At 43.3% G+C, this 14,835-nt stretch overlaps 1 protein-coding gene and 3 gene segments (V, D, J or C); all 4 read right to left on the bottom strand.

Annotated features, from left to right (window-relative positions):
* Positions 1-1,093: 1,093 nt before the first annotated feature.
* LOC133968677 (T cell receptor alpha variable 18) lies at positions 1,094-1,610 on the bottom strand (the record flags this gene model as incomplete). The annotated part of the gene is made up of 2 exons (XM_062404847.1): positions 1,568-1,610; positions 1,094-1,446 (listed from the first exon to the last, which is right to left on the bottom strand). Coding segments are annotated over exons 1-2 (396 nt in total), but the record flags the coding sequence as incomplete, so codon positions are not given.
* Positions 1,611-3,566: 1,956 nt separating this feature from the next.
* On the bottom strand, positions 3,567-4,402 carry LOC133968814 (T cell receptor alpha variable 12-3-like). The segment is given in 2 exon segments: positions 3,567-3,995; positions 4,208-4,402. Coding segments are annotated over 2 exon segments (426 nt in total).
* A 6,785-nt stretch (positions 4,403-11,187) lies between these two features.
* LOC133968813 (T cell receptor alpha variable 26-1-like) lies at positions 11,188-11,918 on the bottom strand. The segment is given in 2 exon segments: positions 11,188-11,593; positions 11,692-11,918. Coding segments are annotated over 2 exon segments (438 nt in total).
* Positions 11,919-12,990: 1,072 nt separating this feature from the next.
* On the bottom strand, positions 12,991-14,097 carry LOC133968812 (T cell receptor alpha variable 3-like). The segment is given in 2 exon segments: positions 12,991-13,483; positions 13,596-14,097. Coding segments are annotated over 2 exon segments (444 nt in total).
* Positions 14,098-14,835: the final 738 nt, after the last annotated feature.

Below are 14,835 nucleotides of genomic sequence, written 5' to 3'. Positions count from 1 at the left end.
TACTAAACAAACGTACTGACTAACAAGGATGTGTATGTGAGAGAGTGTGTGTGTGAAATGTAAATTAGGGGCTCTCAAAATGGTTGTTGACCAAAAGGGTATTGCCTTCCTGTGGGCTCTAAGATGGCCCTTAAGATAGCACCCCCCCCCCCCTTTCTTCTGGAGGATATAGATAAGTAAGTGTAGAGGTGTGTGTTTGTGTGGATGTTAAATCAGAGAGTGCAAGAATCAGAGACCTACAAAGGAAGCCTGTGAAGGGGTTATCTAACATTAGCTTTCATTTAACTTGTAGCCACAATATCACACAACATATCGAACTTATAAACACACACAGAATCAAATAAACAGTCTTCCTTAACATGTATAATTATTAAGCCCAGATTGTGTTACCAGTCCGAGGGACAAGAAAAGAGTTTGATGTCCCGTTTGCAATTCGGTGAAGTCTCCGGTTGGTCGAAAAGTTCCTCTCTTAGCGGTTCTGTTGAGCTGTGAAGCTCCGTTGCTTGTTCGAAACCCTTACCTGCAGGACATTGAGTCGCTGCCAGGAGTTGTAGAGCTTGAAGGTCGAGGAGGTTTCCTTGAGAAGTTGAGCTGGAAGCTCGACCTTTGCGTTCCTCTCTTTGGAGCGAAGAGAAGGGTTGAGCTGGAGAAATCAGGTTTCTCCCTCTCACCGATGCAGGAGGAGAAAGGCCGGCAGCCTCACTCCTTGAAGAGTTGTTGAAAAGAGCTGGAGCAACCTTCTGCCCTCAGAGGGATTGGAGAAAGAGGAAGAGTTTGGGGGAGACCTCTCCTTATTTTGGCCCGTGACCTCACGGGTCCTGGTTTAAAAGTGACCAATAGGAGTTGACCCTGGTGGTTCTTGACACCTTTGTGTGATGTTGTCCAGACCACAGGACATGCAGCATCCTGTTACATCCTGGGGGACTGAGTTCTTTGGCTTTCTCGAGACAAAGAAAACATGTTGCACCTTGGGGGATTGAGTCCACTCCAGAAAATGCGGCGTGCTTAGTTAAAGTTTTGACTGAAAGGAGGTCTGTGGTTTGCACAAAAACAATGTCCCAACACACACAAACCTGTCATGTGGAGTTGTGTGTTTGCTCCACAGGTTTTTGTACAGAGTTGTGTAGTTTCCTGTCGCTGTGGGCTGCAGAGCACAGTAATACACAGCAGAGTCTGACAGCTGCAGCTTCTGGATCTTCAGAGGAAATGAGGTCTGGTTGACAGCAGCATCTGTTCTTCTGTCCCTCTGTCTTTCTGCTGGATTATCTGCTTGTGTTGAGAAGCGTTGCAGGAGAAGCTTTGGGAAATCGTTGACTTGTTGTTTGTACCAGAGCAGAGTTGGAGTTGGATCATTGGTCTGAAAAGTACAACCCAGTGTGAGTGTCTCTCCTTCAGCAGCAGTGAGGCCTCCGCTCGGCTGCATCACTCTGTCGTCTCCATCACACTCTGAGGAACAACACAACATGGAGAGGAAGAGATAAATCAAGAAAGAGGATTTCTGACTGACACCAGATCAGTAACATGTTCAACTGCTTCACGTGGAATCATGTTGTGTTTTCTTTCTTACTAAAGACCAGAGCAGCAAGAATCATCCAGAGCCGATGTTCCATCTCCACAACAAGGTTTAACTCCACAGGAGGAACTCACTGAGGTTCAACCTTCAGTCTGACACGTGGTCTCCTCACAGCAGTTATCACACACACCTACTGACTTATATCGCCCTCTAGTGGAGGGAAGAAGCTGAGGTGAGCAGTGAGGAGAGGAGGCTTCTGGCAGCTGGAGTTTTTGTACAGAGTTGTGTAGTTTCCTGTCACTGTGGGCCTCACAGCACAGTAGTACACAGCAGAGTCTGTCACTGCAGCAGAGATGTTCATGTGGATTTGGTTCTGCTCCACTTTAATCCTCAGTCCAGAGGTTGGAGCAGCTAGTATTTGTCCTGAAGCAGATTGTGAGATGAGGAACTCTGGAGCTTGTCCTGGATTCTGTCGATACCAGAAGAAATAATCCCCTGGGTTCACTTTGGAGGAGTTATAGGACAGAGTAACAGAGCTGCCTTCTGCACTGAACTCTTCATTGTGGACCGGTGTGAGTTCTTCACAGCTGATTGCTAAAGGAGAAAAGTAACTCTGTTATTTAAGGATTCAAACACAATTCACTCTGTGAAGTTTTAGGAATTGAACCTTTTTGTTCTGTATAATGTAACAAACCTGTTAGAGTGGAGAGAAGCAGTAGAGAAGATAGAGCCTGATGCAGTGAGAGCATGTTGAATCCAGGAGATGTTGGTGCTTTGTAGATTGAACTGGTCTGAATATGGAAGCTCCTCTCTCTTCTATAGTTCAGTAGCAGCTCAGCTCCTCCCTGAATCTCTGCGTCTCCTCTTAGATCTGGACTTTCTCTTCCTCCACACTGGGAGCAACACTTTGTTCAAGCTGCAGCTGGGATTTGTATTTGAGGGATCTGGTTCAACCTGTACTTCAACAAAGGTAACTGAGGTGGTGAAAAGATGGACCCCCTCTTCAAGATTTGGAAACATGAGATGATCATGTTTTATAAACCTAATGATGAGTGGAAATCATTGCATCACTACTACCAACGTCAACTGGTGAGGAAAGAGAGTCTGATCAAATACTAGATGGTGAACATCAGAGGCAGAACAGAGAGATTTAAATTCAGCTGCTTTCATCAATTACACAGAACAAGGATCTAAGTTCTAGACTCACACAAAGTCTGAAGGTGTTTGACACCAAAACTCCACATGTGACAAACCTTCTGTCATAATCACTGGACTTCAGTGGAATTTTACTATAAACATGTTCAACAAAACCATGAAATTCATGATTTAAGAAGAATAATGATCCAAACTCAACATGTAAAGTGAAGATGAGAGGACCCAGCATTAAACCCTTTGGTGCACCACACTGCTGTGCAATAGTGCTTAAAAAGTTTCACCATAGAATGGTGTACCTTTAGGCACTCAATAAATTTGGTAATCAAAATAAAATATAAAACATTAATATTTAAAATATTAATATTAAATCATAACTTGAATTGGTTAAAGTCGTCGCGGGGCACCACCCTTCATAGAAGGGAAAAGATAGACAATTTATTGATTAAGATCAGTCTTTGAAAGTCAATTACTTTCAAATAACTTGTAGCCACAATATCACACCACATATCAAACTTATAAACACACACCGATCAAATAAACAGGTGAGGAAAGAGAGTCTGATCAAATACTAGATGGTGAACATCAGAGGCAGAACAGAGAGATTTAAATTCAGCTGCTTTCATCAATTACACAGAACAAGGATCTAAGTTCTAGACTCACACAAAGTCTGAAGGTGTTTGACACCAAAACTCCACATGTGACAAACCTTCTGTCATAATCACTGGACTTCAGTGGAATTTTACTATAAACATGTTCAACAAAACCATGAAATTTATGATTTTTTGAAGAATAATGATCCAAACTCAACATGTAAAGTGAAGATGAGAGGACCCAGCATTGAACCCTGTGGTGCACCACACATTTAAGAAATATCCTACAAACCTGATGATTGTTAGAATTTGTTTTATTGTGAAACAAACGTCATCACAAACCACTGAGGTTTAACAGTGAGTGACTCCCTCTAGTGGAGGATGAGGAGTTGTGTGTTTGCTCCACAGGTTTTTGTACAGAGTTGTGTAGTTTCCTGTCACTGTGGGCTGCAGAGCACAGTAGTACACAGCAGAGTCTGTCACTGCAGCAGAGGAGATCTGCAGTTTGACTCTTTTCTCAGTCTGGTTGATGTGAGCAGAGAAATCAGACAGAGTTGGATGAATGGATCCTTCCACTGTGATGTAGAGCAGGAACTCTGGTCTGGATCTCTGCTGTTGTCGGTACCACTGGATGTTGCGGATGGATCCGTCATATTTACAGGTCAGGTTGATGTGTCTTCCCTCTGAAACTACTTCTTCAGTACTCTCTGGTGTTATGCTGTCCATGGAACCCATGGCTGCAAGATAAGGATTATTCATGTCAGTGAGTCTGAAGAGAATCAATCATCAACAGACTCAACAGGTTTTTGACTTTTTCTAATAAATGTGAAGATTTTTCCACAGAGTAAATTGTTAAACTCCACAAATAAACCTCCTGTCATGAAATGCAGAAGAAAGATTATGATGATTCCACAGGTTCAGTGAGACAGAGACTAGTTGTAGAACTCACCTATGAAGGGAGAGAGAAACACAAAGAGGTGAAGCAACATGTCTTAGTCTTCGTAGTTGAAGCCAAACAGATGAACAATGTTCTTCCACTGCAGGAGAATGAAACCACTCAGCAGCCTCTCTGCTGCACAGTCGTCCTCAACATCCAGCTCATTGTGCTTTGACTTCCTCCAACATCTCTGCACTGGACACTCCAACAATCTCATTGGCCCAGTTGGACTTCAGTGGGCGGGGCCAGTCTTTATTCCGATAGTGTTTGGTCTTTATAACAGAAGTTACAGAAAGTAGCTGAGATGATTTAAAGCGTCCGTCACTTTAAACACTTTGCCAACACAACAAGAACCTGTTTTAAACTCCTGAAGTAGCAACGACAGTTTTATATCATAGTTAAACTTTATTCTTCTGATAGATAAAAAACAGCTCAGTGTCACTTTTATGCTTAACATGAACCAACAATGTAGATTTGATTTCACCTGGTTTAAAGACATTTAGTGAGGAGTAAAAGGATCTAAGTTCTAGACTCACACAAAGTCTGAAGGTGTTTGACACCAAAACTCCACATGTGACAAACCTTCTGTCATAATCACTGGACTTCAGTGGAATTTTACTATAAACATGTTCAACAAAACCATGAAATTCATGATTTTAGAAGAATAATGATCCAAACTCAACATGTAAAGTGAAGATGAAAGGACCCAGCATTGAACCCTGTGGTGCACCACACATTTATCCTACAAACCTGATGATTGTTAGAATTTGTTTTATTGTGAAACAAACGTCGTCACAAACCACTGAGGTTTAACAGTGAGTGACTCCCTCTAGTGGAGGATGAGGAGTTGTGTGGTTGCTCCACAGGTTATTGTACAGAGTTGTGTAGTTTCCTGTCACTGTGGGCCTCAGAGCACAGTAGTACACAGCAGAGTCAGACGGCTGCAGTTTCTGGATCTTCAGAGGAGATGATCTCGAGGTGGAATTCAGTGTGGATGAAAATCTCTCTCTGAAGTCATCTGCTGTGTTTCCTTCTCCCAGTTGAAAGCGGATCAGGATGAATGTTGGGTTGTTGGTTCCTTCCTGTTTGTACCAGAGGAGAGACACACTTGTTGAGCTGCTGACGTATCGACAACCAAGTGTTGCTGCTTCTCCTCCAGTCGCAGTCACGTCTCCTCCTGGTTGCTGCACCATGTCTTGTTGTGCTCTGCCTTCTGTAAAACAACAGTAACAGCATCAGTGTGAGTCAGGTCAGAGTTGTGTTGATATCAGAGACACAGAGTTGTGTTGATATCAGAGACACAGAGTTGTGTTGATATCAGACACACAGAGTTGTGTTGATATCAGAGACACAGAGTTGTGTTCATACCAGGACACAGAGCAGCCAGCAGCAGTGAGATGAACAGAGTCTTCATATCTGCAGTGTTGAGTCTCTGTGAGTAGAAAGAGGAAAGAAGCTGTGACTCTGTGTTTAGACTCAGATTAGAAGGAGGAGTCTCGGCCCCGTTCAGCCCCGACTCACAACTCTACCCCTCGCACACTTTTCATTCTCTCTCCTGTCCCACTGCATCTTGTCTTTTATGTCCTCAGTGTTTGATTCATCACAGTTTCCTCCTTCACATCTGCTGTAGATTCACTTTGCTCCAGAACTGTTGTGAAGCTCCTCTGACTCTTTTTATCTCTTATCAGAAAGAGAACATGTTATCTCAGAATCAATATTTCAGCTCCATCTGACTTCTTATGATCTTTGACACAGTGTTTCCTCTTGAATATAAACTCCCACTTTAGTATTTCTGGCTCAGATACAAAGTGGAGTTGCTGTGGAAGATCAAATCCTCCAATGAGGACTCTGATGAAGGTGGAACCCAGGATCTTGTCTGGAGCTTCTCCAGTTCCAGATGTTCTTTAAATGCAGCAGCTGCTCAGTGGCTGCACATGAACACACAGCTGCTCAGAACTCAGGGCTCAAATCATCGCTTCACTCACTGAGACATTGGCTCTGATACAAGGAGGGGGGACTTGCTTGATTTGCCCGACACAATGTGTGAAGGTTCAAGGTGGTCCAACTCTGCTCTGGTGAGTGGGTTCCATCTCCTGAGAGAAGAACTGACTGAGAGTCTCAAACTGTCTCAACCAGCTGCAGCTGAAGAGTGAAGCTGAACTGAGATCAGTTCAAAACAATCTGAAGTTATTAAAAACTGAGTTTATCTCCAATATTCAGCAGGAAACTGTGAAACATGAAGAATTCTGATCAGTTTGGTGGATTTGTTCCAGGTGCAGCTCTTCAGGTTCAGGAAGCAGAGGATCATGGGTAATATCCAGTGGGAGGACTCAATCAACACATTGATTCACTTTGTTCTAACAGAACATCTCTTCATCAGACACAGAGCCCAACAGAGTTACTCCCCTCATGTGGCTGCAGGGGGCGCTGCTCGTCACTCAGTGCTCCACAGTCAGTGGTGGATCATATTTGACATGTTGTCTTTTATTTGATGCATCGTCCAGGTGCTTTGTCACTGACGTGGATTTGCTGCTCATGTGAATCCTCACACAGTTTCTCATCAGCAGCTGTAACCATGATGACTCGGATGAAACCGGAATGATCAGAATCCATCTGATATGAGGCGGTGGTTTGAATCCCACTTCCCTCCTCTTTGGAGACGAGGCAGATCTGTGTGCTCAGGTTTTTGTACAGCCTCTTCTACACTTTGTATCACTGTGTGTAGAGCACAGTAGAACAGAGTGCTGTCTGCCAGGGTTAGTTTGCTGATGGTCATTTCAGTTGATGATCTGGTTGTTTCTGATTTGTATCGTTTATCAGGATTATGTTCATCACTCCATGACCTCGCTTCTTTGTAGAGAAGAAACTGAGGAGCCTGAAGGTCAGAATCATGTCTGTACCAGAGAAGACGAACATATTTTGATGTTGTCTCATAGTCACATGTGAGTTTGACAGATTGTCCTTCACTTCCACTGACTTCTGTTGTTTGAGGAGAGATTGTGTCTGCAGCTCTGAGTCCTGAGAGAGAAGAGAGAGTGAAGCAGACCAACATTGTTCATGAGGTTGAGACCAAAACACAGTTTGACAGAAACTGCTCCACTGGAGCTGAGGTCAAAACTACATCACACAGGACGTCAAGACAAAAATCATTATGGGATTGAACAGGCAAATATCATCTATTCCACAGGTTCAGTGAGACAGAGACTAGCTGTAGAACTCACCTATGAAGGGAGAGAGAAACACAAAGAGGTGAAGCAACATGTCTTAGTCTTCGTAGTTGAAGCCAAACAGATGAACAATGTTCTTCCACTGCAGGAGAATGAAACCACTCAGCAGCCTCTCTGCTGCACAGTCGTCCTCAACATCCAGCTCATTGTGCTTTGACTTCCTCCAACATCTCTGCGCAGGACACTCCAACAATCTCATTGGTTGAGTTAGACCGAAGTGGGCGGGGCCAGCTAACCACCTGTTACTGCTGTGAAACGATTCGTACGTGGAGACGACTCCAGCTTCAGGGAAACCGATGAAACTGCATAAGGTAGAGTTCAGTATTATACGTCTTGTGATTTGTCCAATTGTGGTTTTGAACCAGTTTCAACTTTAAAGATAAAACAGCAGAGACGGGACAATATAGGTCGATGCCTCAAGTATAACAACACATGACACAGTGAACATGACTCAGCATCTCGTCATCTTTGAGACTTTCTGTTATTTTATATAGAAAATTATCTGCTGGTCATTCGTCTGTTTAATCATCACAACAAAGAATCTGGACTGGATCATAAGAAACACTGAGGTTTAACAGTGAGTGACTCCCTCTAGTGGAGGATGAGGAGTTGTGTGTTTGCTCCACAGGTTTTTGTACAGAGTTGTGTAGTTTCCTGTCACTGTGGGCCTCACAGCACAGTAGTACACAGCAGAGTCTGTCACTGCAGCAGAGGAGATCTGCAGTGTGACTCCATTTCTCTCCTGGTTCAGTTCAGCTGTCAGTCGAGGGTCTGGAGGAGTCGCTCTCACCACTTGAGGCTCTTGTGTATCAGTGATCAGGAGAAGATAGTGAGGAGCTGATCCAGGATCCTGTCGATACCACTGGAGGTTTTCAGCTTTAACAGAATATTGACAGGACAGAGTAACAGGACGGCCCGATGCTGAAAACACCTCAGCACTGCTGGAGGTGATATCATCTTCCAAGCTGTGACCTAGTGATGGAAACCACATGTTACATTCACACTAACGTTCCAATGAGACTTGTCCAGGGTTTGAATGTTGATCCTGATGAATTGATCCTGTTAATGGCAGACTCAACAGTTGTCAGTGGTGAAGTGAGGACATCTTTATCATCTAGATCCTTGATGAGGAAATGTTTTAATCTTTAACAGGAACTAAAAGAATATCCAAACAAGATGTCTTCCTGTTTCAGGTTTTCTTTTCTAAATCATACGAACCTACAAGAGCTGAGAAGAACAGAAGTGAAGCCAGTTTCTCCATGTTGACAGAGAAGCTGTGACGGTTCAGTCTGATGTGCTCAGCTGGAATCAAGTCGTTTGAACCAATCAGCTTCCTCTGCAGCCACTGGGAGGAGAGCAGGGCTCCGCCCCTCACATCTGCTGGTTATACTGGGCTGCACATGTCTACTGTTCTTAACCACTTAGTGCTGCATGACTGCTTCAAATGTCTCTAACTGAAAGGTTTCCTCAGTTTGATGAACACACTCTGTATAAACCTGACCTCCTCTGTTTTATCTCCCTTCATCTGACTCGTTCTCACTCCTGCATCCGAACTCAGCCACAGTTACTCTCCTTTCCACTTTGTCCTCTTACTTCACGCCAGGTCCACATGTCCTCTCCTCTTTCTCTACTTCTGCAGCCAAAAGCTCTTTTTACCAAAATAGAATTCAATCTTCATTTTCTAACCCCAAAAAACTCTTCTCCAACTTTTCCAACCTCCTCGACCCCCCCAGTCCCCCCCCATCCTTTCACCAAGCCACTTTGTCAACTACTTTACAAAAAAGTCTGATGACCTACTCTCCTCATTTTCTAATCCTCCTTCTGTAACTATATCTCCATCATCTTCATCCTTCTCCCCTTCTCCTTCCTCTTTCACCCCCCCCCTCCCAATCAAGTTCTTACCTTGGTGACCTCTGCCCCCCCGACCACCTGCCCCCTTGACCCCCTCTCAACCAGTCTATCACTCTTCACCTTCTTCCTTTTCTCACACATCTTATCAACACTTCCTTGTCCACTGGCTGTTTCCCTAACTCTCTCCTGAAGAACCCCCCCCCCCGACCCGTCTGAAGTAAACAACAACAGAACTGTCTCTCTTCTTCTCTTTCTTTCCACATCTTTAATCAACTCTTCCTATCTCCATCATAACAACCTTCTTGACCCTCACCAGTCTGGTTTCAAGGTCACTGAACTGGGACTGTCCTCCTTGTCTCTGAGCAGCTTCACACTGCTAGAGCTGCCTCTCTCTGTCCTCTGTCCTCTGTCCTCATCCTTCTAGACCTCTCTTCTCATTTGAAAAAGTGAACCACCAGATCCTTATTTCCTCCCTTCAGGTCCTGGGTGTCTCAGGCTCTGCTCTCTCTCTGCTCTCTTCCTACCTCAACGACCACACTTAACTGGTAACTTGGAGAGGATCTGTGTCTAAACCTTGTCTTCTCACCACTGGGGTCCCTCAAGGTTCTGTCCTGGGTCCCCTCCTCTTCTCTCTCGGCTCTGTCATTCACTTACAGGATTTTTCCTACCATAGCTATGCTGATGACACCCAACTAATCCTCTCTCTTCCCCAATCTGAAACACAGGAAGCAGCAGGAGTCTCTGTCTGTCTGACCGACATCTCTCAGTTGATGTCTGCACACCACCTGAAGATTAACCTTGACAAGACTGAACTACTTTTCCTTCCAGGGAAAGACTCTCCCATCCACGACCTGACTATTAACTTAACAACTCCGTGTTAAAAATAATACAATTACTAATTAAAATGATAAAGTTGTCAGTTAGCAGTTCTTCTCGCCGGTGATGTGAAGTCTTCTGGCTTTGTGTGGTTTCTGCTTTAGAGGTTCTGTTGAGCTGTGGGGCTCAGTTGCTGGTTGAAGTTCTCCTGCAGGACATTGAGTCTCTTCTAGGAGTTTGGTAGCGCTTGATTTGTGAAGAGGTTTCCCTGGTGAGTTGAGCTGGAAGCTCCACCTTTGTGCTCCTCTCGTAGAGTTGGATGCAAAGAGAAGATACAAGCTGGAGAAATCAGGCTTCTCCTCTTGGCGATGCAGGAAGAGAGGCTGGCAGCCTTCCGCCCTCAGACGGATTGAAGAAAGAAAGAGAAGAGGGGGAGACCTGGCCACAAAAACTCTGTCCCAACATTGCCTACCGTGCTGTGAAAGAATCAGGTCCAGTCTACATCCAGGACATGGTCAAACCTCACACACCGGCCCGTTTACTCCGATCTGCTTCGGCCAATCGGCTCGTTGCTCCCTCACTGCTGAGCTCTCATCAACATCATGACTGTTTATTGTCCTTCTTGATTCTTATTGTTCTGGGTTTGTACCCTCAAGGTTGATTCACTTATTGTGAATCGCGTTGGATAAAAGCGTCAGCTAAATGAAATGTAATGTAAAGGTCAGCACAGTCACATGACAGTAATTGGTCCAATCACAGGCTCTGTTGTTAGTGGCTCCCCAGCCGGGCGGGGCCAGTCTTTACTAGACATTTAGTGAAGAGTAAAAGGATCTAAGTTCTAGACTCACACAAAGTCTGAAGGTGTTTGACACCAAAACTCCACATGTGACAAACCTTCTGTCATAATCACTGGACTTCAGTGGAATTTTACTATAAACATGTTCAACAAAACCATGAAATTCATGATTTTAGAAGAATAATGATCCAAACTCAACATGTAAAGTGAAGATGAGAGGACCCAGCATTGAACCCTGTGGTGTACCACACATTTATCCTACAAACCTGATGATTGTTAGAATTTGTTTTATTGGGAAACAAACATCATCACAAACCACTGAGGTTTAACAGTGAGTGACTCCCTCTAGTGGAGGATGAGGAGTTGTGTGTTTGCTCCACAGGTTTTTGTACAGAGTTGTGTAGTTTCCTGTCACTGTGGGCTTCACAGCACAGTAGTACACAGCAGAGTCTGTCACTGCAGCAGAGGAGATGATCATTCGGATTTGGTTCTGCTCCACTTGGATCTTCAGTCCAGAGGTTGGAGCAGCTTCTTCTCCTGAAGCAGAGTGTGAGAGGAGGAACTCTGGTGCTTGTCCTGGATTCTGTCGATACCAGAAGAAATAATCCCCTGGGTTCACTTTGGAGGAGTTATAGCACAGAGTAACAGAGCTGCCTTCTGCACTGAACTCTTCATTGTGGACCGGTGTGAGTTCTTCACAGCTGATTGCTAAAGGAGAAAAGTAACTGTTATTTAAGGATTCAAACACAATTCACTCTGTGAAGTTTTAGGAATTGAACCTTTTTGTTCTATATAATGTAACAAACCTGTTAGAGTGGAGAGAAGCAGTAGAGAAGATAGAGCCTGATGCAGTGAGAGCATGTTGAATCCAGGAGATGTTGGTGCTTTGTAGATTGAACTGGTCTGAATATGGAAGCTCCTCTCTCTTCTATAGTTCAGTAGCAGCTCAGCTCCTCCCTGAATCTCTGCGTCTCCTCTTAGATCTGGACTTTCTCTTCCTCCACACTGGGAGCAACACTTTGTTCAAGCTGCAGCTGGGATTTGTATTTGAGGGATCTTGTTCAACCGAACTTCAACAAAGGTAACTGAGGTGGTGAAAAGACGGATCCTCTCTTCAAGGTTTGGAAACATGAGATGATCATGTTTCATAAACCTAATGATGAGTGGAAATCATTGCATCACTACTACCAACGTCAACTGGTGAGGAAAGAGAGTCTGATCAAATACTAGATGGTGATCATCAGAGGCAGAACAGAGAGATTTAAATTCAGCTGCTTTCATCAATTACACAGAACAAGGATCTAAGTTCTAGACTCACACAAAGTCTGAAGGTGTTTGACACCAAAACTCCACATGTGACAAACCTTCTGTCATAATTACTGGACTTCAGTGGAATTTTACTACAAAAATGTTCAACAAAACCATGAAATTTATGATTTTTAGAAGAATAATGATCCAAACTCAACATATAAAGTGAAGATGAGAGGACCCAGCATTGAACCCTGTGGTGCACCACACTGTTGTGCAATAGTGCTTAAAAAGTTTTACCATAGAATGGTGTACCTTTGGGCACTCAATAAATTTGGTAATCAAAATAAAATATAAAACATTAATATTTAAAATATTAATATTAAATCATAACTTTAATTGGTTAAAGTCGTCGCGGGGCACCACCCTTCATAGAAGGGAAAAAATAGACAATTTATTGATTAAGATCAGTCTTTGAAAGTCAATTACTTTCAAATAACTTGTAGCCACAATATCACACCACATAACAAACTTATAAACACACACCGATCAAATAAACAGGTGAGGAAAGAGAGTCTGATCAAATACTAGATGGTGAACATCAGAGGCAGAACAGAGAGATTTAAATTCAGCTGCTTTCATCAATTACACAGAACAAGGATCTAAGTTCTAGACTCACACAAAGTCTGAAGGTGTTTGACACCAAAACTCCACATGTGACGAACCTTCTGTCATAATCACTGGACTTCAGTGGAATTTTACTATAAACATGTTCAACAAAACCATGAAATTTATGATTTTTAGAAGAATAATGATCCAAACTCAACATGTAAAGTGAAGATGAGAGGACCCAGCATTGAACCCTGTGGTGCACCACACATTTAAGAAATATCCTACAGAACCTGCTGATTGTTGGAATTTGTTTTATTGTGAAACAAACGTCATCACAAACCACTGAGGTTTAACAGTGAGTGACTCCCTCTAGTGGAGGATGAGGAGTTGTGTGTTTGCTCCACAGGTTTTTGTACAGAGTTGTGTAGTTTCCTGTCACTGTGGGCCTCACAGCACAGTAGTACACAGCAGAGTCTGTCACTGCAGCAGAGGAGATGTTCATGTGGATTTGGTTCTGCTCCACTTTAATCCTCAGTCCAGAGGTTGGAGCAGCTAGTATTTGTCCTGAAGCAGAATGTGAGATGAGGAACTCTGGAGCTTGTCCTGGATTCTGTCGATACCAGAAGAAATAATCATTACCAGTTATTGTCCTGGAGAACTTGTAGGACAGAGTAACAGTGCTGCCTTCTACACTGAACTCTGCAGTCTGGTCTGGAGTCAGTTCATCACAGCTGACACCTACAGAAACAGAAACATGTGGTTGAAGACCATGTTAAACTCTGACTGTCTGTTCCAGTGGTTTCTAGAAACAGATCCTCTGAAGACATCCGTTATTCCTGCTTTGACCGACCTTTCAGGATGAAGAGAAACAAAGGCCACACTCCAGCGTGATGCAGAGGGAACATCTTACAGACACTATCTGAGGTCTGCTGTAGATATTGAATGCAGCACAGCAGGAGGTCTTTTCTGCTCTTTGACAGTGTTGCTCCTCCCTCTCTGTGCGTCCTCTCATATCACTGCTTGTTACCAACACCTCAACCACACGTCACTTTATTCTGCAGCTTTCAGCTCAAACACATGTTGTACACTAGTGCTTAAAAAGTGTTACCATAGAATGTTGTGCCTTTAGGCATTCCATAAATTTGCTTATCAAAATAAAATATAAAACATTAATATTAAAAATATGAATATTAGATCATAACTTCAGTTGGTTAAAGTTCTCGCGGGGCACCACCCTTCAAAGAAGAGAAAAGATAGACAATTTATTGATTAAGTCTCATTCAGATCTAATTTGATTAGAAATCTCATTATTTACTATGAAAGAAGATATAACGAACAGTGAAGGTTATGGAGTTCATGACAGTGTAACGGTTGGCAAAATTCACTTATGCAACATTAATGACAGAACATTTGTTAAAGAAAACATGTTTTTCTGAAAATAATAAAGTATAAAAACACAAATTAATAAATAAACGTACTGACTAACAAGGATGTGTATGTGAGAGAGTTTGTGTGTGAAATGTAAATTAGGGGCTCTCAAAATGGTGGTTGACCAAAAGGGTATTGCCTTCCTGTGGGCTCTAAGATGGCCCTCAAGATAGCACCCCCCCCCCCCCTTTCTTCTGGAGGAAGTAGATAAGTAGGTGTAGAGGTGTGTGTCTGTGTGGATGTTAAATCAGAGAGTGCAAGAATCAGAGAGACCTACAAAGGAAACCAGTGAAGGGCCTATCTAACATTAGCTTCCATTTAACTTGTAGCCACAATATCACACAACATATCGAACTTATAAACACGCACAGAATCAAATAAACAGTCTTCCTTAACATGTATAATTATTAAGCCCAGATTATATTACCAGTCCGAGGGACAAGGAAAGAGGTTGATGTCCCGTTTGCAATTCGGTGAAGTCTCCGGTTGGTCAAAAGGTTTCTGCCTTAGCGGTTCTGTTGAGCTGTGAAGCTCCGTTGCTTGTTCGAAATCCTTACCTGCAGGACATTGAGTCGCTGCCAGGAGTTGTAGAGCTTGAAGGTCGAGGAGGTTTCCTTGAGAAGGTGAGCTGGAAGCTCGACCTTTGCATTCCTCTCTTTGGA

This window comes from Platichthys flesus, chromosome 14, assembly GCF_949316205.1.
Source record: "Platichthys flesus chromosome 14, fPlaFle2.1, whole genome shotgun sequence".
NCBI lineage: Eukaryota > Metazoa > Chordata > Actinopteri > Pleuronectiformes > Pleuronectidae > Platichthys > Platichthys flesus.
This window is presented reverse-complemented; position numbering and strand designations above follow the sequence as displayed.